Source organism: Pristiophorus japonicus, chromosome 17 (genome assembly GCF_044704955.1).
Source record: "Pristiophorus japonicus isolate sPriJap1 chromosome 17, sPriJap1.hap1, whole genome shotgun sequence".
Lineage (NCBI taxonomy): Eukaryota > Metazoa > Chordata > Chondrichthyes > Pristiophoridae > Pristiophorus > Pristiophorus japonicus.
In genome coordinates this window covers 11,718,526-11,744,884 of record NC_091993.1, presented here as the reverse complement: position 1 = coordinate 11,744,884, position 26,359 = coordinate 11,718,526, and the positions used below count along the sequence as shown (strand labels likewise).

Genomic DNA, 26,359 nt, shown 5'->3' with positions numbered 1-26,359 from the left:
TGGAGCACGTTGCTCGGGAGTTGTTTGGGGAGGCAGAGGGAAAGAACGTGCTTAAGATCAGGCTTATCCCTCTTCAGATCACTCTGGAGTATCGATAGCAACCGTAGAGATGGTCTTGGCACCAACAGTGTTTCTGGTTTAAGAGAAAACAAGAATAATTCATCCCTGAAAAGCTGATTTTTTTTCTCCATCCCCACCCCTCCCCCAACCTTATATTTATATCTATTTAATAATTATGTTGACATAACATTGTAATGTTGAATACAGATTTATAATTGTTAAAATCATGTTTTGAAATGTTTAAATCCAATTAATATGCTTGTTAGCTGTAAAGAGTTGAAATGGGACTTTGTGTGCTGCTTAATAAAAACAGACTTCAAATTTAATAGTACCTGGAGTTTTAATGCTGAACTAGACAGTAAAAGTCTTCCAACTTTTAAGGGAAACTGTTCTCTCAAATTAAATCTGTCTTGGTGAGACATCATCATCTTTCAAAGCTCTTTTGATTTGGAAATTGTGCTGCGAGATTGGAAACTTGCTAATGATCCATTATTTAAGAAGGGTGGGAGAGAGAAACCAGGTAACTACAGGCCTGTCAGTTTAACATCGGTTGTGGGGAAACTACTAGAATCTGTCATTAGGGTTAGAGTGACTGAGCACTTGAATAACTATGAGCTGATCAGAAAGAGTCAATATGGTTTTAATGGTAAGTAATGTCTGGCTCCTGGAGTATCTATGGATGTTATCTATTTGGGCTTCCTGAAGGCATTTAATAAGGTTCCACAAAAGAGATCATTAGCAAAAAAAACAAGAGCACGCGGAATTGGACATAGTCTTTTGACTTGGGTTGGAAATTCGTTGGGAGGTAGAAGACGAGGAGTGGGGATAAAGGGTTTGTACTTTTGATTGGCAAGATGTGACAAGTGGTGTTCCCCAGGGTCCTGTTCTAGGATCTCAACATTCCACCATATTTAGTAATGACTTGGATGAAGAACGAGTTGTATATCCAAATTTGCAGATGACACCAAACTGGAAGGGCCAGTAAGTAGTGCAGGGTGGGAGCAGGAGTTGTAGGCGGACACACAGATCAAGTGAGTGGGCAAAACTATGGCAAATGGAGTTCAGTGAAGGCAAGTGGGAGATCATCCACATCTTTCTTGGGTTCAAAGTATTTGCTAAATGGTGAGAAATTAGGAACTGTAGAGGAGGAAAGAGATTTTGGAGTGCAAGTACCACAAATAATTCAAAGCTAGTAGGCAGCTACAGAAATCATTTAATAGATTAATGGAATGTTGGCCTTTATCACAAAGGGGTTGGAATACAAAGGGGAGATACTGATTCCCTTGAGTATAGAAGATTGAGGTGTTTAAAATGTTAAAAGGGTTTGATGGGGTAGATACAGATAAACTATTTCCTCTGGCGGTGAATCCAGACTAGGGGATAAAATATTAAAATTATTTGGCTATTCGGGGGCAAAATCAGGAAGCACTTTTTCAAACAAGGGTCGTAGAAATAGGGAACTCTTTCACCCAAAAGGCTGTGGATGCTAGGAGAATGAGAGCTTTCAAGACTGAGCTAGATAGATTTTTGTTAGGTAGGGGTATCGAGGGATATGGAGCCAAAACAGCTAAATGGAATTGAGGTGCAGATCAGCCCCCATGTAATTGAATGGGGGAGCAAGCTTGAGGGGCTGAATGGCCTACTCCTGTTCCTATTAAGAGCATGAGACAAACTCTGTACAGGCATGTAAATGAAGCATGTGCATTATAAGCTAATTTTGCAGAGGTCAACTTCAATTTTATGATATTGAGAAGTATAAATAAATGTCTTGTAACAGATGGAAGCTGATATAGATGCAATCCAGAGTGATTCTCAGGACACAAGTGATCAAGATGGAATAGAGGAGCAAAAGATCAGCGAAACTAAGGAAATGGATAAAAATGATGATTCAGTCAGTAGACAGTTGCCTGCAAGTGCAGACGAACCTGGTGCTAAAACTCTGGATGACGGGGAACCAGAAGACCAGGTACAGAAGTAGCTGGCATTCATAATACAGCCAAAAGCATTTCAGCAATTGATAGTCATGCAACAATTCCAGAATAGAACAGAATTTGTGTTTTAGCAACAACATTCTGTGAAAGATATGGGGCCTGTTCAGCCAGATGCTGTAGGGTTTGTTCCAGTGCATTGGTTTTACCTGTCCATGAGCATGTACTAATCACTAAAATCATCAGTCATGTTCAAGTAAATGCATGTGAATGGGTTTCTTACAGTATTGAATATACAAAGAAATGTACCTTCACCTCATTATAATTTTGAAATATCACTCAATCTCTCTCAGCCAAGATTTTTTTTTTTCTTTCAATGGGTCTTCAATAAACTGATGTCTCTGGACTTTTAAACATTTTTTTTTAAGTGATTTTTAGTCTCATTCAGTGTCTGATGCATGAATACATAGTAAACTATACAGTGAAGCCAGGCTGCATAGACCAAGGCTGCATGATGCAAGTTGGCATCTTAGTGCCTGCCATTCCTATAGATTATAGATTCTTTTATTTTCAATAATATCCAGCCTAGTGTGTCTCTGGAATTGCAGTTGCATGTAATGATTTACAGTTTGTGATTGTATCCCCTTTGTGTCGGTGCAGGTGCCTGCTGACAGCCTGAGCTGATGTCAGCTGAGTGCCTCTCCGACTTCACATGAAGCTTCAAATTAATCCCGAGTGCGAATCAGATGAGAGCATGCAATTGCAGAGGGGGAATAGTAAACAGCAATTGTAGCAATTTTTCAGTGATAACAGGAGTCTGGTTCAGTAATATAGTTTGCAGATGACGCCAAGTTAGGAGGCATAGTAATAAGGTCACCCTCTTTTAATCCGACAAAGACGAGTTGGAATATTTTCTGAATGGTGAAAGACTAGCAGTTGCTGAGGAGCAATGGGATTTAGTTGTCCATGTATATAAATTACTACAAAAAGGCTAATGGAATTTTGGCCTTTACCTCAAGGGAGTTGGAATATAAAAGTAAGGAAGTAATGCTTGAGGTGTATAGAACTTTGGTCAGACTCCATCTCAAGTACTCCATCAGTTTTGGGCATTGAGCCGTGAGAAGATGAATTATCTTTGGAGATTCATCAGAATTATACCACAGGTTAAATTATGAGGACAGGTTGCATCAACTTGGTTTGTATTCCCTTGAGTTAGAAGATTGAGGGGTGATCTAATCAAGCTGTTTAAAATTAATGAAAGGATTTGAGAGAGTAGATAGAGAGAAGTAATTCCTCTTGTGGGGGAATGCAGAACAAGGGGACATAATTTTAACATTATAGCTAGGCTATTTAAGATTGAAATCATGAAGCACTCTTTTGCATGATAGGGTAGTGGAAATTTGGAACTCGTTTCTCTAAATGACTGGATCCTGGGTCAATTGAAGTTTTCAAGACTGAGATCGATAGGTAAGGGAATCCAGGAATATGGAGTAAAGACAGGTAATGGTGGAACAGGCTTGAGGGACTGACTAGACTACTTCAATTCCTATATTCACATGCAGGCCACGTTTCCATATATTCAAAGCTTCATCTGTAGGCACTTCGTCTGTAGGCATTTCAAAGTACAGTAAGTGCACCTAGTTATATTGAAAGACCATCAGTTATATAGTACCTTTGACTTGTCGAGTATCAGTTATACCGCCTTAATTTTGATTGGTATAGTGGAATCTAAAGGAGTTTAAAAAAACAAATGAGTAAAATAATATTTACACTACCTTTAACTAGTTAGATTTCATAACTCTGCTTCGTTTATAGTACAGTATTAAAATAGTTGATGATTAGAATTCTTAAACACTCGTAATACTGCTCATATTGGAAAATTAAAGGAACATTTTGAGATTCAACCAGCTACTCTACTAAAAAGACTGTTAATTTTATTTAGTATGTTTAATGTTAGAACAAGGACAACAGAATAGCTGTTCAGATGAGGAAAGCATCAATAAAATCCAAACTGTTAAGTATTTGGAACTTTCACCTTTTTGTTGTAGTTTGAATGGGTCATGTATCAATCTGTAGTACCGTATTGTTAACTACATCATGGTGCTCATTGCTGCTAAGGTTGTAAGAGTGGACTGAAAATGGTTTGGAGATTTTTTTTTAAAACTTTCCTAATCGGAGTATGGAATGCTTTGAGCAGTTTGAAATATGATTGAATTGTGGTTCACGTTATTTATTCAGGCAGAGGATGAAAATGAAGAGCTTGTTCTTGACGAATTGGATGTCCTTTTGCCTGAAGAGGTAAGCACTTCTATTTGGCTTGTTTTTTTTTTCTTTTCTTTTTTTCACCAATTTTCTCCTTCCGTTCTCCTGGCATTGTTAACATCTTGCTGGGAGTACAGTTCCATGGGTGGTATTCACCCTTTTTTATATCTCTCCCAAATGGGCTCAACTACCGATGGTGGACAGGGGAGATGTGTAGCAGGCCAATGGTGGAAGTCTGCAGAGTGTGGGCTAGGCATGCAACTAGACATTGCAGTAGTAGGGTGGGGTAAAGCAACAGGCACATTTGTAAACAGCCATTATAATTTTCAATTCAGTGTGTTGGGGCATGGGGGGCCGAAAAAAGGTCAGCGAAGATAAAAGTGATTGAGCATTACTTAGTGCAGGCCAGTGTGGTGGTGGTTTACTTTTGGGTGGAGCTCAGGAGGGCAATGAGGAGATTGCTGGGAAGTCGAGCCAGGAGATACAAAAGCATGAATGGAGGTTTTAGTGGCAGTGAGGCAAGGACAGAGCCAGGTAATGTTTTGGAGCTGGAAATAAGCAATCTTAATGATGGATAGGATATGGGGTTTAAAGATTTGCTATGGTTTGAAATGTGGACACTGCTGTTGTGCATGTAGGTTCAGACACAGTTAATTCCAGCAACGTTCATTTGATAATGATCAAAAATGGGAACCATGGCATATCCTTCCACTACTGTTGCCCTGGCAGAAATCTGCTAACTCCACATCTTCCTTGTCCCTGTGGCTCAGCTATTCACTGGATAGTCTTGTTGAGCCATGGGTGAGGGCTTATACTTGTTTGGTTAATCAGGAACAATATTTTAAAATTACATTTTTCTAACAGTTGATATAATTACACTGATTATTTTCTCTAACTTGCAAAAGTATACCTAAACTTTTAATCAGCCTTGCATTTATGGTAGGATTTTAAATGGTAATATTTGTTTTTGGCAGTTTTGTTCCTGGAATTTCAGTCGTCATCAGCCTTGGACAGTTATTTAGACTTGAACTTTTCACGCATGATTTATTGTAACATTTGTTGTTGGTTAAAAATAAACATTTTGCTATGAACAGGTCTGTTCAGTTTTGAAATATTCGTAGAAAATTAATTGTACATTATCTTTAATCATTCTGAGTAATGCCCTAATATTTTTTTTTAAAAATAGGGGGAGGCTGACTTGGACAATATATACTTCATTTTTAAAGCCTTAGTTTTGCAAACCAATTGAAAGGTGGCTTCTTGCGTGGTTGCCAAGTTTCAAATTATTGACGCATAATATAGAAGGGTCTTTTCATTGGTTAGAATTCCCTCCCTGCCCCTGATAGTAATGTTGCTCATGCTTGAGATATCTTTGCGTGGACACTGAATGTGCTCTTTGTACCATTGCCTAATTGGTCATTCTTAATTTGTTCTTCAAGATCGTGTTGGCAAGATTTTTCTTCCTCCCCCTCCCCCCACCCCCAGCTTACTGTTGCCCAAACAAGAATTCAGCTAATTCACTATAGACTGGGTGTCAAAACCTGGGACATTGCTGGCCTGTATGACTCAATTCCACATTATAAGCATTGCATTTCCCAACTGAACTATGGCAACAGTCAGAGGTCTTATTAATCAGATGGTGCCTGTTTTGATTCTGAACTCCAGATTTACCAGATCTAAAGTTTTTAGTCTCGCAACAATCTCACATTTCCAGCTTTATTTTTCCTTTTAAGCAGTTCAGTAACTTTAGAACTGTTCTTTCACCCATGACCTGCTACGAACCTGTTGTTACAGCTCTGGATCTGCACTGTCCGATTTGATTTTAATTTGGAAGCATCAAAGTTGGATAGAATTTACTGATTTTTTTCCCCCTCCTACCACCTTCAGTTAAACATTCAGATTTATTCCTGCTGGAAAGAAAGAATCAGAAGTGCTTCATTCCGAAATCGAAATTGTATTTTGTTTTAAATCTAATGCGATATTGGAGCACTCAGTTGGGTTCATATTAATTATGTTTGTCAAAATGTAAAAAGTTGTTGAATTCAATAATTGCATTCTTTTTTAAAAACTTGTCTGAACTGCTAATTTCAGGAAGCAGAAGTGGATGACAATGAAAAAGGTATGTAACGGTTGCCACTGCCTTTGCAAAGTTTGTATCTTCCCTTCACTTTACTTTGTAACTTGCACTGTATTTTGATTGATTTTGTTATAAATAGATGAAGGTTGGAAAGCCATTACAAACAAGGCACTAGATTTAAAATGGAATTAAAAGACCTCGTGTTTTGGGGAAAGTTTGCATACTTGTGGAATTTAAAAAAAAATCCAACTGTGACTTGTAAAAAGGTGCAAAGAATAGACTTGCCAGTTACTATAGTGCATGTATGAATATGCACAACACAAACTTGAGTGGCAATGCTTTTTTTTCCACTAAGCTACGAATGCCTCTTATTTTTATCTTATTTAATGTTATGTCCTGAATGAAACATAGTTTATGTTTCCATATTGGAATAAAACTCAGGACATTCTCCCTTCATAATGACTTGCATGACAATTTCAAATTAATAGAGCTCCCTGGAACAAATAGGTGAACGGCGGATATTTTGTGTATTTTTTTTTGTTTGATGTTATTGGAGCATTTTTTTTCAGAATATGGATTTTACTTTATCAAATTGGCCTTCCAATTCTTGAAATCTGATCTGTTTTCACACTTGTGAAAATGCATGGTACTTTCTATTGATTTGTGATATGCACTTTTACTTGCACTACTGCAATTGGTAGGCTAGAATCTGAAGAGTAGAGATTCTGATTTTTGTAGTAAACACAGCTGGTACAATGAAACAACATAAATGGAGGCAAAACCCACGAACATTGCTCTGCTTTGCTTTGGAACTGCGGAGGATTCCGAACACTGTTGATGAATCTTTTCGGGGGGGAAAGACTGTTGAAGACTGTCACTGCTGTGTGATTTAGACGGTACATGAAAAGAGATGTTGATTTTGCTGAAGACTTTCATCCTGAGCAGTTTGGGATCCATTCTCCATAATATGTGGCAAGAAGATGAACGGATGTACTCTTGAGCTGTGGAATGTATGGAATTATTTTGAAGATGGTTAACACCCTTCACAATCTGGATGAATACAGTGGAGAACATGGCTTGCATGGACCGTTTCATCAGCTGGATTTTACCAGAAATTTGAGATGCTCAAATCAGAGGACCTTGGTGGACAATTGAACTTTATTGAAGTGACGAATACAAACGAAAACAGACCTTGACTGGCAAAAAACATATTCCATTATGTAGAAAGATTGCAATTGGGATTCATGCACCAAAGAATAACGTCGCCTCAGGATGTGTGTGTTGCCACAGAAGACTTTGTGTTAAAGGTATTGCACATAACAACTTTTGTCACTGAGGAATTCAGATTCACATGCACCGTATAGTTTTCTAACCTTCTTAATTTAGGTTAATTGTATTTCTTTTTAATATCAATGATAAGGTCACTTATTAGGTAAAAGTTTTGACATTTAAACCTGTATTTTGCCATGTTTATTCCTGTTAAATCCCTCAGATGTAGATGATATAGATGACGGTTCTTGTGAAGTGTCTAAATCTCTACCTTCAGAGCAAGGCCTTGCTGAAGCTCAACAAATGGTTGAAGCTGAAGACGAACCCAATGCATCTTTGAAAGAAGTGGATGATGATAATATTTCAGTCACAATCCAAGCAGAAGATGCCATCATGTTGGACTTCGATGGCGACGATCTCCTGGAAACAGGTAAAACCCTGAAAACTCCAGAATGTGAGAATAAAACGAAAGTTGAAAAGGAGTCCCAGTCGCAGGAAGATGTGAAGGGAGAAGTCAAAAGTGAGGGAAAGAAGGAGAAAAACCATAAGGAAGGAAGAAAAGAGGAGGGGATAAAAGCAGAGTCCGCGAAGAAGGAGACCAGAGAAGGGTCCAGAAAAGCTGAAGCTGGAGAGAAAGAGAAAGATTCTTCAAAGAAAGGCCCCTCATCTTCTGGGGCATCCAGTCAAGCAAAGAGGTTTGTTTTTCTATGTCAATTTATGATACTGAGTACCAACAGTAAGATTGGTCTTCATTTGTGAGTAATCAAGGTTCTTAATGTGAGACCTAATGAGCCAGTGTATGTTACAAATCTTTTTAAGAGGCTTAACGTGCTTTTTGTAAAACACAGATGCGAGGCTGACATTGCTTATGTTTTTTGCTATATAATTTTTCCTCTGCTCAGTTATTCACTTTTTTGTATATCATTTTTTCTTAATTTACAAGATTTTTAAAAAACCTTGTGTTGATGCTGAACAAACACACCTGTGTGAAAAATTCAGTCAAATAAGCAGAATTCTCACCAAATGGAATCCAAACAACCACTCCTGATTACTGGAGAAGATTGTGATTTGCTCACTGAATAGAATTGGCACAAATCTAGATCTTCTTTCAGCTTTGGAAAGTCAATGCAAGAGTCGATTTTGGAACTAATCTGTTCAAATTGTATATTTGTGACCAGAGATTCTTTAGCATTTTATAATTTAGTGGTCTTGTTACCTTTTTAATTTTGATGTTTTTTAGGAAAAAATTGTTTTGTGTTTATAAATGTGTCAGTAGTACTTGAAAAATGAGCTCTACTTTCTTTTGAATATTTAGGATTCCTTTTTCTAACATTGTTTTGTATTCATAGTTCAAGTAAGGATTCGAAAGATAAGACTGCTACTAAAGATGATAAAGGTAAGACCACATTAACGCATCATCACCCTTAAGAATATTTTGTAAATGAGTTGGTTCAGATGTTGGGAATTCATGTTGCAGCATTATTATACAACTTGCATTTCTATAGCGCCTTCAACGTAGTAAAACACCCCGAGGTGCTTCACATGAGAGATTATCAAATCAAATTTAACACCGAGCCACACGGATATTAGGAAAGCGACCAAAAGCTTGGTGAAAGAAGTGGTTTTAAGTAATGTCTTAAAGGAGGAGAGCGAAACTGAGTGGTTCAGGGAGGGAATTCCAGAGCTTTGGGCCGAGGCAGCTGAAGGCAAGGCTGTCAGTGGTGGAGCAAAGAAAATCAGGGCTGCGCAAGAGATTTAATCGCACTGAGCTGCATGGACAGCAGGATTGGAGGAGCGCAGAGATCTTGGAGGGTTGTTGGACTGGAGGAGTTTAGAGCGAGGGGAGATGCAAAGCTATAGGGATTTGAAAACAAGGATAAGAATTTTAAAAGCAAGGCATTACTGGACCGGGGGCCAATGTAGGTCAGCGAACATGGGTGAAAGTGATCTGCAGTTCAACGGTTTAAAAATACGTTGAAATTCGCACGATGAATATATTCAAATCATTTAGTTAAATGATTTTCCTATGATTTGTGTTAATAGCAGTGGTTTTATTTTTCATCCATACCATAGTTAATAGCAGTACTGGGAGTAGCAGCTCCAGCAGTTCAACCAAGAACCTGTGGATTAGTGGCTTGTCCTCGAATACTAAAGCAGCTGATCTAAAGAATCTCTTTAGTAAATATGGCAAGGTATGTGTTCATTATTGTGTTTTGCTGTAAAGTGTGAATTACTATATATTACAGTTTTAAGTCACATTAATGATGATTTCATGATGTGAATTGTATACATTTTCTCATAGGTTCTGAGTGCGAAAGTAGTAACCAATGCACGCAGTCCTGGTGCTCGATGTTATGGATTTGTGACCATGTCTTCAAGTTCAGAAGTGTCTCGATGTATTTCCCACCTTCATCGCACGGAGCTACATGGACAGCATATTTCTGTTGAAAAAGTAACTTTTTTTAATTAAATCTTCATGTTGGCTATGACTTGAGGTGTGCAGGTGATAATGCTGTATTTTTATAAGCAGAAAAAAATGAGATGACATAAGCATGTCTTTCCAAACTACCAATAAACTTCAAAATTAATCTGCACAGACTTCAGTTTAAAAAAAATCTGCCAGTCATTACTGAAGTCTCTAATACTATATAGCTGGCCACCTTTTCCTGACCATTGAACACTTTCCATTAGTGTTCTATTACCGCAAAAAGCACAATAAATACTTGAAAACATTTAACTTCAGCACAAACTGTTATAAATACTAGAGCTGATGGGTCAATGGAATGGAGTCAGGAGAGAATACTAGCAGAAAGAGAATGACAAAAACCATGTAGCAGAGAACATTAGTGCAGTAAAGCTACAACACTCGGGAAAAGAGAGATGAAGGTTTCAGATGGGCTTAGTAAGACATGAATGTTCTATGGAATGGTGAGTTGATATGTTTACTTAGTACAGAGGTATATTTGAAACCATTACAAACAGTCTGAGAAAACTTAGTGTAGAACCTTTTCGGGTGCCTTTTAATTTTTTTAATCTTTAAACAGCATCAATATATGACGAGCTGTGATAAAATATGAAAGAAAGAAGGACCTTATTCTATTACTGTAAGTATACATTAGTTGCTGAATCAGTTGGTTTGTGGTGTAATTTACAGTGACACGGTCATCTATGTTGATGCATACAAGTGTCTGGATAATAAATATTTATCCATGAGAGATTCACACAACTACAAGACTGTTCTAAAGGAGCTTTGCTTCTGAGAGTTCATAGTGGGGTGGGAGAGTGGTTATGTTCAGTTTACTACCTTTTAAACAGATTTGCCTGCACTCCCCTTTTTCCTTTTCCCCATTTAAGACTCATAAGGCTAGTGATAATAAACAATTCTGAAGTAAATGCACAGCACAGTATTGCTTATGATGCCAGTTTGAAGATTTCCCAATTACTCAGTTGCATTGGTGCTGTACTGAGCTGCACAGACCAGGAAGCTTTCAGGTTCTATCCCTCATTGGACTGAACTTGATTTTGTTAAACTATAGGCATTTCAATGGGCTTAATTTTCCCCAAAGCTGTTTTTGGGCATACTTGAAGAGTTAGCTTGTTTATTTGAGGCCCAAGTATGCCCCCAAAAAAATCATCCCAAGTTTCCGCATTTGAATTCTTCATTTTGGTGCCGCCTAGCCTGTTGTCTAATTTTGGGGGTGGAGTCCAAGATCTGCGCCAAAAAGATCTGGTTGCCACGGTAACCAGGGACACATTGTGGGCCGAATGGCCACCAGGTCCCTGCACCTATCCCTTGCCGAGTGCCTGGTGCCAGTCCCCACAGCTATCCCAGGCCGAACAGCCTTCACCCTTTTGGTACCCGCTTCTAACTATGCTTGAAAGGCTTCTCTTCCCCCGCCCCCGCCGCCGCCACACTTTCTCAATCGTTGCTGCTGTCCGGGCCCTGGAACTGCATCTGCTGCACGGATTTACTTGCCTGCGCCGATTTTCCTAACTCAGCAGAAGATTTTTCCACAGAGGTCCCATACGCCGTCCTAAGAAGAATTGGAGTAAATCGGAGCTGGCCAAACTTGCTTAAATGGCCAGAATTGGCGCGGGTGGCAGGTTATGCCCCCATGACACAAAAAAAACAGAACCTAAAAAAATCGTAACTAACTGATTATGCTGGCGCACAATGATTGGGGAAACTTGTATCTGTTAAACTTAGTCCAAAAAAAGCGGCACAAATCACTGGGGAAAATTGAGCCCTATGTGTCTATTTATCTGACATGTTCAAAAAAATATCAGGTGAAATGTTACACAGCTGAAATGTACTTTGCTTGATTCTTGTATGCAGGGATTGTGTAATAATTTTATCTCAACTACTCCCCATCTCCACAGAGTAAGGACCATGTGCAGTTTTCAGGTGAAGCAGGGTTAGAGGCCAGGGTATAATTGGACCAGGATGAGTGCATGTAATTCAGTTCTCATTTGAAGTCATACATTCGGTCATTATCTTTTATGTTTGCATATGTCCATATTTAAAATGGAAACTGCCCATGTAAACGTGTCATGCTGTGGTCATGCCCTCTGCCAGTAGTGGTGCAGTGCCTCAACTGTGAGGAGGGTGTACTTGCAGCATGCTGAGTTTACATTGGCAATTTCCATTATACATGTGGGCATATGATGAATTTATGATGGAGAAAGTTTATAGGAAGTGTAAGCAGTCACAATATTTTATTGATATATGGCTACTTGTAAAGGTCTGCTCAAGGTATGGGATGTTGATGCTCAAGGTGAGAAAATACCAGTATACTAATCCATGAGGCTACGAGTCATGTGATTCCTTATTTTCTATTGAAGTGATTTTTATTTAGTTTTCTTAGATCAAATCCACAGATGTGACATTGTCCTCGTTCCAAAATTGGCAACTGCCAATCTATCCATTACTCCTGAAGTGTGTTTTTTTTGCCTTTTTTAAAAAAAAAAATCCAACTTGTCTTTGTTCATTTAGGTTAAAAATGATCCTTTTAAAAAGGAATCCATAATGAAAGATGTAACCGGGAAGTCAAGTTCAAGCAGAAGTAGTGGTGATAGAAGGAGTTCAACTAATGGAAAAACAAGTAGCAGGTAAGTGTATAATGGCAAATGACCTAGATATTTGAAAAGAAGGCTGCTTTGAACTTTATTTTCCTTTTCCAACCAACTTTCTTCCCTTTCCACTTTCCAGCAATTTTCCTCCCATGTCCACTCTCATGGATACAGATTGCCTTCCAGAATCTCACCCAAGTAGGCCCCAAGCTCTGGAGCTCCCTCCCTAAACCTCTTTACATCTCTTTCCTCCTTTTAAGATGCTCCTTTAAAAGCTACTTTTTGGACCAAGCTTTTGGTCATCTTCTGTATTTTCTTCTTGTGACTCAGTGTCAAATTTATTTGTTTTGTCTTAAAACACTCCTGAAGCGCCTTGGGACGTTTTACTGTTAAGATGCTATATAAATACAAGTTGTTGTATGTGAGCCTGAACAGTGAGTGTCACCAGGTTATTAAACAGTGGGACATATAGTCATGCCCGATCTCGTCAAAACATGTGTACTTCAGTGGATATTGCTGGTTAGTAATCGGGAGCAGCAATCCTGACTCTCTTGCCCCTTTTTAACTCTACTCCTGAGGCTAATTATTTGGCTACTGATGCATCAGCTGAGATCAGCTAGCTTGGTATGTATTCAGGCAATAGGGATAACTAAAAACTAAAATTTTAGAAACATAAGACATAGAAAGTTGGTGCAGGAGTAGGTCATTTGGCCCTTTTGAGCCTGCACCACCATTCAGTATGATCATGGCTGATCATGCAACTTCAGTACTCTATTCCTGCTTTCTCTCCATACCCCTTGATCCCTTTAGCCGTAAGGGCCACATCTAACTCCCTTTTGAATATATCTAACGAACTGGCCTCAACAACTTTCTGTGGTTGAGAATTCCACGGGTTCCCAATTCTGAGTGACAAAATTTCTCTTCAACTCGGTCCTAAATGGCTTACCCCTCATCTTTAGACTGTGACCTCTGGTTCTGGACTTCCCCAACATTGGGAACATTCTTCCTGCATCTAACCTGTCCAATCCTGTCAGAATTGTATATGTTTCGATGAGATCCCCTCTCATTCTTCTATATTCCAGTGAATATAAGCCTAGTTGATCTAGTCTTTCTTAATATGTCAGTCCTGCCATCCCGGGAATCGGTCTGGTGAACCTTCGCTGCACACCCTCAATAGCAAGAATGTCCTTCCTCAGATTAGGAGACCAAAACTGTGTACACTATTTAAGTTGTGTTCTCACCAAGGCTCTGTACAACTGCAGTAAGACCTCCCTGCTCCTATACTCCAATCCTCTCGCTATGAACGCCAGCGTGCCATTTGCCGCCTATACTGCTTGTACCTGCATGCCTACCTTCAATGACTGGTGTGCCATGACTCCCAGGTCTCGTTGCACCTCCCCTTTTATTAATCTGTCACCATTTAGATAATCTGCCTTCCTGTTTTTGCAACCCAAGTGGACAACCTCACACTTATCCACATTATACTGCATCTGCCATGCATTTGCCCACTCACCTAACCTGTCCAAGTCCCCCTGCAACCTTCTAGCATCCTCCTCGCAGCTCGCACTGCCACCCAGCTTAGTGTAATCTGCAAACTTGGAGATATTGCATTCAATTCCTTCGTCTAAATCATTAATGTATATTGTAAATAGCTGGGGTCCCAGCACTGAACCTTGCGGTACTCCACTAGTCACTGCCTGCCATTCTGAAAAGGACCTGTTTGTTCCCACATCCACTGGTTCTCCTTTATCCACTCTACCAGTTACATCCTCAAAAATTTCGAAGATTTGTCAAGCATGATTTCTCTTTTATAAATCCATGCTGACTTGGACCGATCCTGTCACTGCTTTCCAAATGCGCTGCTATTACATCTTTAATAATTGATTCCAACATTTTCCCCACTACTGATATCAGGCTAACCGGTCTATAATTCCCTGTTTTCTCTCCCTCCTTTTTTAAAAAGTGGGGTTACATTAGCTACCCTCCAGTCCATAGGAACTGAACCCGCGTCTATTGGAATGTTGGAAAATGACCACCAATGCATCCACTTTCTCGGGCCACTTTCTTAAGTACTCTGGGATGCAGACTATCAGGCCCTGGGGATTTATCGTCCTTCAATCCCTTCAATTTACCCCTCACCATTTCCTGACTAATAAGGATTTTCCTCAGTTCCCCCTTCTCGCTCGACCACCGGTCCCAAGTATTTTCAGGATGTTATTAGTGTCTTCCTATGTGAAGACAGAACCAAAGTATTTGTTCAATTGGTCTGCCATTTCCTTGTTCCCCATTATGAATTCCCCTGATGCTGACTGCAAGGGACCTACATTAGTCTTCACATATCTGTGTAGAAGCTGTTGCAGTCAGTTTTTATGTTCCCTGCAAGCTTACTCTCAAAGTCTATTTTCCCCCTCCTAATTAAACCCTTTGTCCTCCTCTACTGAATTCTAAATTTCTCCCAGTCCTCAGGTTTGCTGCTTTTTCTAGCCAATTTATATGCCTTTTCCTTGGATTAAACACTTTCTCTAATTTCCCTTGTTAGCCACGGTTGAGCCACCTTCCCTTTTTTATTCTTACGCCACACACTGATGTACAATTGTTGTAGTTCACCCATGTGATATTTAAATGTCTGCCATTGCCTATCCACTGTCAACCCTTTAAGTATCATTCTCCAGTCTATCCTAGCTAATTCACGATTCATACCGTCGCAATTTCCTTTAAGTTCAGGACCCTAGTCTCTGAATTAACTGTGTCACTCTCCATCTTAATGAAGAATTCTACCTTATTATGGTCAGTCTTCCCCAAGGGCCAGATTGCTACTTAATCACCCCTCGTTACACAAGACCCAGTCTAGGATGGCCTGCTCTGGAGTTGGTTCCTCGACATATTGATCTAGAAAACCATCCCTTATACACTCCAGGAAATCCTCTTCCATAATATTGCTACCAGTTTGGTTAGCCCAATCAATATGCAGATTAGTTGCACGCATCCCTAATTTTCTGTTTGATGCCATCTCCAACCTCCCGACTACTGCATACCATTTGCAAATAATGCAACTTTATTGCTTTTAAAGTTCAGTTTTTTTTCTGTCCCAATAAGATGGCTATAGACAGTTTTTGTCTTCTGTTTTGCCATGAATTGTGAGAACAGTACCTTTTACTTAGTGGATCACAAATTATCTACTGAAAGGAGCTATGATGAAGACAGTTACATTTTGGAGGTAATGAGATTTGTACTGGAATCAACAATCCCAACAACCCAATAGCTTTTTAAGAGTTCAGTTTACAGTTGTATTGGCCAAATTTTCACATGGTTGAAAATATATTTTGCCAATCTTGCATGCTTCAGATCCAAAAACGTTACTTCCCGCTATCACAATTATGGTCAACATTTACTGTTGTAAATTGCTATTCCAATTACATTTTGTTATGTGAACTGTTGGATTATACTTTGCGTCTGGCTACTAGCTGGAAGCTCTGCGGAGTGATTTTCTATGGTTGTCTATCCCAACTCCATTGCCATCTTAAAACATTCATCAACTGACAGATAAACAGCAGAGGAAATTTGTGTGTATAAACGAATCAAAACATTGCACCATTATGCACATTTAATTTTTCACCACATTCGTCTCAAACTTGCCATATGCAATTCCATAGGAACTCCACCAGTATAATATTACAGAAAATATTTTTGAGCCATTTTATAAAGTTCTGTAATTATAAACAAGCCCAATAATGTTCGATGTTTAAATTTTCTCACCCTAAATATGAAGGACCCACGTTTCTTCGAGAAAAGAGGATAAGAAAACTGAAAAATCTGGAGAGAGAAAAGAAAGCAAGACTAGATCAAGCTCCACAAAGAAACCAGAAAATAAAATATCTGAGAAGGAGAGTGCTACGCATAGTCGTCACGATCGTTCCAAAAAAGTGGATGAGAAGAGGCGAAGGAGTATGTATCTCTCTTTGTGACATACGATGTCATTAAAAAGTGAATTTGGACAGAAGTTCTAATCCAGGGTCCAAACCTAGTTGTATGCAAGTTTTTATGTGACCCTGTTAAGTTGTAATGAATTTCAAAAGGAGTTAATGTTGGAAAAGGCATTAATAACTGTCTTATTCCATTAATTTTCTAATGACTGCTTTGCTTTGATTTCATAGGTATGAAGAGTCCTCGTCGAATGGTGGTTATTGATCAGGCTAAAGGTGAACCTGTTGTTAGTGTGAAAACGGCAAAGAAAAGCAAGAGTGAGCAGGTGAATATGGGGGAAAGGATTCCAAGTGGAAGATGTTAATCTACTTTGTTCTATTCATTATACACTATTAACAGTTGTGTAGGATTTATTTATCTACGTAACCCTTTTCATTGCATATATCCCTTTTTTTACTGATGAGTCCAAGCATCCGAAGTTATAAGTATAGTGTTTAGATTCTAGCCAATCGAGTATCAAACATTGATGAATTCTGAATTTGATGGTCTTCGAAATTTCAAGGAATACTGTGATTCTAGATTAATGCAAAAATTCTAAGGGTGATATTAATACTGTCACATTCCACCATTGAAACCCTGAAGCTAGGAGTGTGTGGTAGTGCGAGAATTTTGGTTTCACGCTTGTACTTATTTTTGGACTTGCATGGTTTCAAAACCGGTATCTGATAATGTAGAGTATAGAGATTGAGGCCCTGGAATGAAACTGTCCAATTATTTTGACAGGTATTGATCTGGTCCTAATTTTGATTTGATTTTTGTATGTGGTTCCAAATCAACTTAGAAAGACTGGTTCCATTACTGCTCTTACGATCTTTTTACTTGAATTTGGTCAAGACGGATTATGTGGGCGAGCTGCAAGCTTGTCATTTCCGACACATTGAATTCCTAATCTTCTCCATGCTATATAGAAAGAAGTGGGGGGTGGGATGGTTAGTGGAAACGAGGCATTTCTTTACTGGAACGGGGGTAACACACTCGCACTCACCTGTATTCCATCAGCCTGACATCATTGCTTTTGAAACTGGATCATCCAGCATTTGGACGGCGCAATAGGCTGGAAAACACCTTCAATCCTAACCTTGGCTGTTTTTTGTAATTTGGCTGAGTTGTCAGATGCTTCAGCACATGGAAGTGAGTTATACTGCCAGTGCCAAGAAAAAAATATTGTTTTCCTGTGATATGCTGCCAAAAGAGCAACTTTAGAAAAGTAGTGGGAATAACTACATTGACCTGATATCATGAGAATAGGAGGATACAATATGAAGTAAATTATAATTTAAGTATTTAAAGCAGTGATGCTGATTTGGAAAATTTCTGTCTTTACTAATGCTTATAGGCATCCAGTTCAAGAGGTAGAGACAAACGCATTCCATCTAAACCAAGCTCCAGGGACAGAAAGGATATTCTGCCATTTGAAAAAATAAAACAGCAAAAAATTCGCGAGCGCTTAATCCGATTGGAACGCATTCGACGTGCAATAGAATTAAGAAGGTAAGTGAAATTTCCATCTCATGAGAGGGAAGGTAGAATAGATGTTTTATGCTGCAAGCTTTCATCCAATTGCACTGAAGATTAATAATATTGCTCAAATTATCTCCAATGTTGTCAGCCATGGCTCAGTGGTAGTAATCTCTCTGTTGAGGTGGTGAGTGGGGGGGAGGGGAGGTGTTCAAACCCCACTCTGGAGACTTGGAACACACAATTTTGCCTGACACTCCAATGCAGTGCTGAGGGAGTGCTGCACTATCTGAGGTGGTGTTTTTCAGATGAGGTGTTAAACCTGAACCCTGTTTGCCCCTCGAGTTGGATGTAAAAGATTCCATGGCACTATTTCCAAGAAACCCGGGGAATTCCCCTAGCCTGAATTTATCACTCTACCAACATCACTTGGGGGGGGATAAAAAACAGATTATCTGCTCGTTATCACATTGCTGTTTGTGGGACCTTGCTGTGCGCAAATTGACTGCAGTTTCCGATTACAACAGTGGCTACACGTCACAAGGTACCCTTTGGCTGTAAAAGTGCTTTAGGATATCATGAAAGGTGCTATATAAATGCACGTCTTTTTAAATCTCATTACATTGGAGGCTGAAGGAGGGCATTTTCTGCCCCATAATCTTGTTTGGATTTGAACTAGAGAGAGTTTGTCACACTGGTTTCCTCGCACCACTTTTCCAGATTTTGCACTGAAATCTTCTCATGGTAATAGGCAATTTTTTTTCAATAGAATTCAAAAAAGCTGACATTTTAAATTCTCTCCTCCAGCACAAAAACTATGTAGTAATTACCAAGCTACTTGGTACTAGCATATTGCTTTTGTACACTACGCAAATTTTAACATTTTCCATTTGGCTTGGCTTAAGATTTCTGCTGTGCCATGTGTCGGCAAACATATCATTTTTTTTTTAAACTAGGCGACGAGAAATAGCAGAACGGCAGCGTCGTGAGCGGGAGGGCATTCGAATGATCCGCGAGCGTGAAGAACGTGATCGCTTGCAACGAGAGAGAGAGCGCTTGGAAATTGAAAAACAAAAGCTTGAGAGGGAAAGAATGGAACGGGAACGACTAGAAAGGGAACGCATACGTATAGAACAGGTTCTCCATAAAGCTTTTCAATGCGGACTCCCGTCTCAGGGAACACTTGATTTTATATAGTTTGTACATCTTTTTTTTGCCTTTCCTCCTAATTACTCTGCTCATACCAAGCCAAAATAAGTGTTTTTGGAAAGACGGCCTGCAGATACTAACTGCGTTGATCCTTGAATAGATTGCCAAGAGAAGGTGCTTGACCTTCGCGGGAGAGATTCTTCCATGGTCAATTTTATTTACTTCCTCCAATGAGAAGCTGACAGCAGAAATCTTGTTTCCTCCCATTACTTCTTGGTCTTCCAGCTTCATGCACTTCCTTGCATAAGTGACCTGTTTCCAGATTTCTGTGCTTTTCTGAAATTGATCACGACAAACTGTGTTTATGGACTTCAAGTCTCTTTTTGCTTTCTTCTTGACTCAGTGGGATGTGCTGGCTTCAAGTTGGCACTTTCTTAATGGCCCAGGTAAGATAAGACACTCAGCATAAAGAAATTGTGGGTGCTGACTTATGTATTGCACTCTGTGGCACTTCTTGGGCAGTCCATCGGAGTCGAGGATGATTTGCTTCCACACTAACATGAGTTCTCAGATGACTGATGAGTCCAATGCGTGACTTAGTCTCTGTCACAGGTGGGGCAGACTATGGTTGGAGAGACGAGTGGGTGGAGCACTTGGGTTGTCATGCGCTTCTTGTGCAGTTTGCGCTTGGCTTCCGGCAAAGAGACTCTGTTCGGCACCTTCCCACAGGCTTCTCCTCTATTTTGAGCGGTCTTGGCCAGGGATTCCCAGGTGTTGGTGAGGATGTTGCACTTTTTCCAGGAGACTTTGAGGGTGTCCTTGAAGCGTTTCCTCTGCTCACCTGGGGCCCGCTTGCCGTGTCGGAGCTCTGATTAGTTTTGGGAGCCAATATCGGGCTTGCGGACAATGTGGTCCATCCATCAGAGCTGATCGAGCGTGGTCAATGCTTCGATGTTGGCCTGAACAAGAACACTCAAGTTGGTGCGCCTACCCTGCCAATGGATTTGTAGGATCTTGCGGATGCAGCGTTGGTGGTACTTCTCCAGGGCTTTGAAGTGCCTGTTGAACATAGTCCATGTCTCTGAAGCACATAGGAGGGCGGGTATCACCACTGCTCTGCAGACGATGAGCTTGGTGCTGGGTTTGAGATCCTGGTCTTCAAGCACCCTCTTCCGAAGGCTGCACTGGCATACTGAAGGCGGTGTTGGACTTCGTCATTGACGTCTGCCCTTGTTTGAGAATAGGCTCCGGAGATATGGAAAATGGTCCATGTCCAAGGTCTTGTCGTGGATCTTGATAATTGCGGGGCAGTACTGTGTGGCGGGGGCAGGTTGGTAGAGAACCTGTGTTTTACGGATGTTTAGTGCAAGGTCCATACACTCGTATGCTTCGATGAAGGTGTTGATGATGGTTTGGAGTTCGGCCTCCGAGTGTGCACAAACGCAAGCGTTGTCTGCGTACTGTAATTCAGTGACCGAGGATGGGACAGACAACCTTGGATCTGGACTGGAAGCGACTGAGGTTGATCAGTTTCCCGTTTGTTCTGTAGATTTGCTCCACTCCAACGGGGAGCTTAATGAGGGTGAGATGGAACATTGCAGCAAGAAAGATCGAGAAGAGCGTTGGTGCGATGAGACAGCCTTGCTTGACCCCGGTCCGTCTGTGTATTGGGTCTGTGGTGGATCCATTGGTCAGGGTCACGGCTTGCGTGTCATCGTGAAGCAGGCGGAGGATCATGACTAACTTTTGAGGGCAGCTGAATTTGAGAAGGACACTCCATAATCGCTCACAGTTCACGGTGTCGAAGACCTTTGTGAGGTCAAAGAAGGCCATGTACAGAGCCTGGTGCTGCTCCCTCCATTTTTTTTTAAACTTCACCGCGAGTCAAATTCATGTCGAATGTGCCCCTTAGTGGGCGGAATCCGCATTGCAACTCTGGAAGAAGCTCTTCAGCCACTGGGAGAAGGCGATTGAGGAGGATTGTTGTGATGACTTCCCTGCAGCAGACAGGAAGGAAACTCCTCTGTAATTACTGAAATCGGACTAGTTTTTATCAAATGCAACCAGTTGATATCAAATGCAATGTCCCCCCTCTTAATAAATTTAACTTGTCAGCAAACTGATCCTTGTAGATTCGGGTCTGGATTTTTTAAGTTCATTGATCCGAAGTGGGTGGGGTTTTAGTTTATTGATTGTAAGTGCTTTTCTTTGTTGGGGGTGGGTGTTCTTTTATATCTGAGATTCAATGCTGGGTGCAGTACTGACTTAATGCTGTACTCAGAGGTGCCACCTTTCAATGAGACGTTGAGACTGAACTCCGAACTATGGGAGTTCTTAATAAAGTGACATTTTGCACTTGAATCTAATTTGGTCTTGCAATTTGCATGATTAAATATTGCAAGTGAAGTTTGGTTTTCATTTGAATTTTGGAACAATTTACAAACTGCCGTATTGGGTGCATCAAAACTGAATTTTAATTTTTAAGTGGTAATTAAATTGATGGATGTGATTGGGGCAACAGTTCAATAAGAATACAAAAGCAAAATATTGTGGATGCTGGAAATCTGGAATAAAAACAAACTGCCTGAAATACTCAGCAGGTCGGGCAGCATCTGTGGAGAGAGAAAAAAAGTTAATGTTTCATGTCGATGATCTTTTGTCAGAACTGTAAAAAGTTAGAGATGTTACAGTTTTTAAGCAAGTACAGAGGCAGGGAAAAGAAGTGGAGGGAGGCAAGAACAAAAGCGAAGGTCTGTGATGGGATGGAAGGCAGGAGTGATTACCGACAGATAGGTGTGTGTGGTGGAGAATTTCGCTTGTCATTTTAATTCTCTGACCTCTCTCCTTGGCCTCCTACGCTGTTCTAATGAATCTCAACAGAAGGTTGAGGAACAGCGCCTCTTTTGATTAGGCGCTTTACAGCCTTCCGAAAACAACATTGAGTTCAACAATTTCAGATCGTAACCACTGCTCCATTTTTTTCGCACAGTAGCTGCTGGTAATGATTCTATTGTCATTTACAGCACCTCTAGACCCATATTTTGTTTCTTTACTGGTCCCATTACCATCCCCTTTCCCCTTGCACCATCCCTTTTGTCATTTATTCAGTATTTCCAGCATTTTCTGTTTTTATATTAATTAACTAATGACGTTTGGCTGGGGAAATCTTGGGGAGATGTTTATTGAAATTGTCTTTTGTGTTGCTATACTGATGGAACAGTCTTTCAGATATGAGCTTTGAAGCACTGTGCTACACTGAAAATGTGAGTACTTCAGCCGTGCTGAGTCCCCTGTTAGACCAGAGCATATTGTTCCTTGGGTGGAGGGAGGCTGATAAATGCTATTAATATCGATGGGTTCAAGGCTGGAGGAGGATAGCTGACTAGACAACAAACAGTCATGGTTTAAAAAAAAAAATGAAATTCACACTTGTACCAATTCAATGCTTCAGGAACGCCGTAAAGAAATCGAGCGCATTGCCCGTGAACGTGAAGAGCTTCGTCGGCAACAGGAGCAGCTCCGCTATGAACAAGAAAGAAGAAATTCTCTAAAAAGGCCACATGATGTAGATAACAGGTATGTTTGTAAATTACAGGCGTATGATTGGATAATCTGTAGAGTATGCTCATTGGATTAATACACAGAATCACTGTGTTCTCAACAAAGGCATGAATCTGATCACAATCCGTGCATGACTGGAGAGTAAGCGTTTGCTAATTGGGGTTTTATAGCTCTGTCTTGGTGAGCTTAACTATCTTTAACAAACTTGTCTGGGTTAAGTATCGGTGGAAATAGCAGTTATTCTAAATGTACCCAATGTTCAACTTAGCCAAAACTTTTCACCAACATCCGATCTAGTCGGAAAATCTGCTTACCTAGAGCCCGTCCCTTGCAACCTCCATTGCCTACCCCCTCCACCCCTCCCCCCCCAACCCCCTTCCCAAAGCATTGATCTCAATATTCTAGGCTTTATCGATAAATCGCTCCAAAGCCCTTTTCTACCCTACCTCTGCAACTTCCTTCAGCCCCACACCCCAGCTCACTGCTCCATTCTTTTACGTCCAGACCACCTTGTTTCCCTTTTATTTCCCCCCCTCCCCTGTCACCTCTTGTGAAGCATTTTATAATGTTTTACTATGTTTCTAATACTTCATTAAGGTTTTTTCCTGGACAAAGATAAACTAAAAGCAGTAGGTTTTATTTGAATTTTTAAAAAAATGTTTTAAATTACACAGCCATAGAAAGCAAATTTTTCTTTAAAAACCTGAAATGTGGAAATCAGTGCGAGATTTAATTGTGAGGCTGCATTGATTATTCCATCTGAACAAAAAACAATTTTTGAAATGTTCAAATACTAAAATCAAAATATCCTCAAGGTGATTAAAATCTGTAAATGTCATAATATCTAGGCGTGAGGAACCCTTTTGGGGTGAACATAAACGGAGGGCCATGGACAGTGATGCCCGTTTCAGTCACAATTCTGAGTACAGTCGGCAAGAAGCAACCCGTTACAATGACTTTGACCACAGGGTGTCGTCTTCATTTGATAGGTGAGTGCTACTTTTCCCTCTGGATGTTCGATGTTGCTACATTTTTTTTCACTAAATGGTTGAACAGAACTGCTGAAACTGGAAAGAAGGAATTGGCAATTGTGAATTTTGAAAAGGACTATGGTATATGATATATATAAATTGAATCTATTGAAAGTAATGCAAAAAGTACATTTTGTTGGCATACTGGTTCATTGAACCAGAGTTCTGGAACTTGGGTTCATGCCTGCTCTTTGCATAGTGTGTTCCTGACCCCTCTTTAGCAGTGGATGTACATCCCTACAGGAAAGGATAGGACTTCTGAGGGAAAATCAACCCATTCTGTTTGCAGCAATGGCACAATAAATAGCTTTAATCGCTGAAGGGCTATGATAGTACTGTATGCCGAGATCAAAATGTTGAACTACAAAGGCTGGTTTATGAAGCTAATATGTTCCCTAAACTTAAGCAGACGAGGCGATCGTTGCAACGACCAAGGAGATGGAAAAAAGAATCGTTCTGGTAGTCGCAGAGAGGACACAGCGTATAACCGATATCCAAAACAGTACAGTGATTCTAGAAGACCAACTTCCCAACAAAGAAATGAACTTCATGGAAATAATGAGCAGAGAGAAATGAGGGATCGAGATGACCGGCGAACTGTAACAATTCAGGTCCGGTCAAGTGGTAGCAGGGGGCATGACGATCTACAAAAATTGTCCCCATCGAGAAACTTTCCTGACCGAGCTAGGATGGATGACCATGGAGTCCACCACAGTCGGCCAAGTCATAATTCTTCTAGATCCAATGATTGGAAGTCGAGTGGCAATATGGGCTCTACTAAACGTGAATTGAGGTAACATTGAACTTGTTCTTACAGATCCTTGTAGTCTGTGTTGTGCATGTGAAGAGTTTCCAGAACTCCTTTGTCATTAAGTTCAGTTTGTAATGGGCAGGCATCATTTGGGGCTCATTTTGATACCTTAAAATGACATTTGCCTTAATATCTTTAGTCCAGCCATTTCAAAAAGTACAGAAATGGGATTTAATTTCAATATTTGAATTGTGACTTTCACTGGGATTCTAATACATTTAGTTAAGAATGCCATGTTAGGTGGGATCAACACCATTGTGGTAAGAGAAACCAAAAGCTGGCAGGGCATGATGAAAAGATAAATTTGCAACCTGTTTTACTTGGCAGAATAATTCCTTTATTTAAAAAAAACAAGGATTAAGTTAATGTTACAGAATGTAGCATTCTTTTCTATTTGTATTAATGAGTTAAAGAAATACAATTGCCTGAAAGACATTCTGGGAGTGATAGATTTACAAGTCTGAACCTTGTCACATTCTAGTGCAAACTAGTTAGTTGGAGTACAATTTGTTCTGACCCTTCATTGCTTAACCGTTAGCTGGTTTTGAGGCGGGTTTGTGGAATATATTTACAGTGCAACAGAAAAGAAATGGCCTTTTCAAACTAATTACTATTATTGATCAGTGTTTAAAGTGAAAGCTAGTAATTTAACTTGTAACATTTAGTAATCAGTGGGTAAATGCTATTGAATTTGTGACAATTTAGGAATTCAAGAGATAGAGATCGGATCCGCCCAGAGAGATCCGAACAGAATATACGAAGTGGGCTACCGAGCGGTCACAGCAGTTTGACTGGCTACAGCAGCCGAGATGGAGGAAGACCTGTAATAGGAGACCGAGACAATAACACTCCGGTACAGAGTGATGAACAATTAATTGGAGTTACTAGAGAGCGAATGCAGGGCAACTTTGTTCTGTATAGTGAAACTCTTCAGTACCTTTTTATAAACAGTCACATTTTAATTTCCCCCAATTGCATAAATTTTCCATCATAGCTTCTTATTTACAACCTCGTAAGTGACCATGCATTTGTGTAGCTGATGTGACGTGTATAAATGTTAGTGGATATAGGTCTACTTAAGACAGTTGTTAGATATAAAACAGTTCTTACTCTATTTGAAATGTATTTTTTTTGGTTGAACTCAAATTTGTTACCACCAGTAGATATTTAAAGGGTTCGAGTTTGTGATGTAGCATAATCTTGCAAATAATTTGTAAAATTTAAGTGCTGTGATTGTGCCCGTATTTACTTTCTGCAACCTCTTTTCCCAGCCATCTCACTACCATGATAGCAGACACGTAGCGGTAGAACGCCATGGTCGTGATGCAGGAGGAGCACGGAACAGTTGGCATTCTGGACCCAGCTCTCAAGGCAGTGGATATCAAGACCTGCGGCGAATGAGTGACAGTCGTGGTCCTGGCATGATGCCACCATCCAGGTACTAAAGTTGCATTCTGTCAGCTGTTTTGCCTGCAACTTAAAAGATGTATTGTAAATAATCTAGAATTCTTTCTGTATGGTATTACATTTTTTGACTGGTTTTATATTAAACAGGCTCACCCTTTCTGAAAGTCTATTTGAATTAAGTGTATTAGTTGCTTCTAGATATTGATGGTTACCTTTTGTGATGCCTATTAGCTCTTCACAGTAAAAGGTTTGTTCACAAATAAAGATTATAAATTCAAGATCGAAGAATACA

General features: G+C 40.0%; 1 protein-coding gene across 4 annotated transcripts in view; it reads left to right on the top strand.

Moving 5' to 3' along the window:
• Nucleotides 1–26,359, top strand: part of LOC139227544 (SAFB-like transcription modulator) — a 41,572-nt gene that overhangs the window by 10,207 nt on the left and 5,006 nt on the right. The window contains exons 4-20 of one of the 4 annotated variants that reach the window (XM_070858370.1): nucleotides 1,838–2,026; nucleotides 4,227–4,286; nucleotides 6,342–6,369; nucleotides 7,874–8,291; nucleotides 8,946–8,992; nucleotides 9,670–9,788; nucleotides 9,899–10,048; nucleotides 12,590–12,705; nucleotides 16,436–16,611; nucleotides 16,821–16,915; nucleotides 17,987–18,141; nucleotides 19,065–19,245; nucleotides 22,709–22,833; nucleotides 23,667–23,807; nucleotides 24,256–24,642; nucleotides 25,366–25,513; nucleotides 25,932–26,098. In XM_070858370.1, the coding sequence (XP_070714471.1) occupies nucleotides 1,838–2,026; nucleotides 4,227–4,286; nucleotides 6,342–6,369; nucleotides 7,874–8,291; nucleotides 8,946–8,992; nucleotides 9,670–9,788; nucleotides 9,899–10,048; nucleotides 12,590–12,705; nucleotides 16,436–16,611; nucleotides 16,821–16,915; nucleotides 17,987–18,141; nucleotides 19,065–19,245; nucleotides 22,709–22,833; nucleotides 23,667–23,807; nucleotides 24,256–24,642; nucleotides 25,366–25,513; nucleotides 25,932–26,098 (2,702 nt within the window). Of the gene's footprint in view, nucleotides 1–1,837; nucleotides 2,027–4,226; nucleotides 4,287–6,341; nucleotides 6,370–7,819; nucleotides 8,292–8,945; nucleotides 8,993–9,669; nucleotides 9,789–9,898; nucleotides 10,049–12,589; nucleotides 12,706–16,435; nucleotides 16,612–16,820; nucleotides 16,916–17,986; nucleotides 18,142–19,064; nucleotides 19,246–22,708; nucleotides 22,834–23,666; nucleotides 23,808–24,255; nucleotides 24,643–25,365; nucleotides 25,514–25,931; nucleotides 26,099–26,359 lie in introns of all 4 variants that reach the window. The other 3 variants (XM_070858368.1, XM_070858369.1, XM_070858371.1) reach the window with 3 other exon arrangements.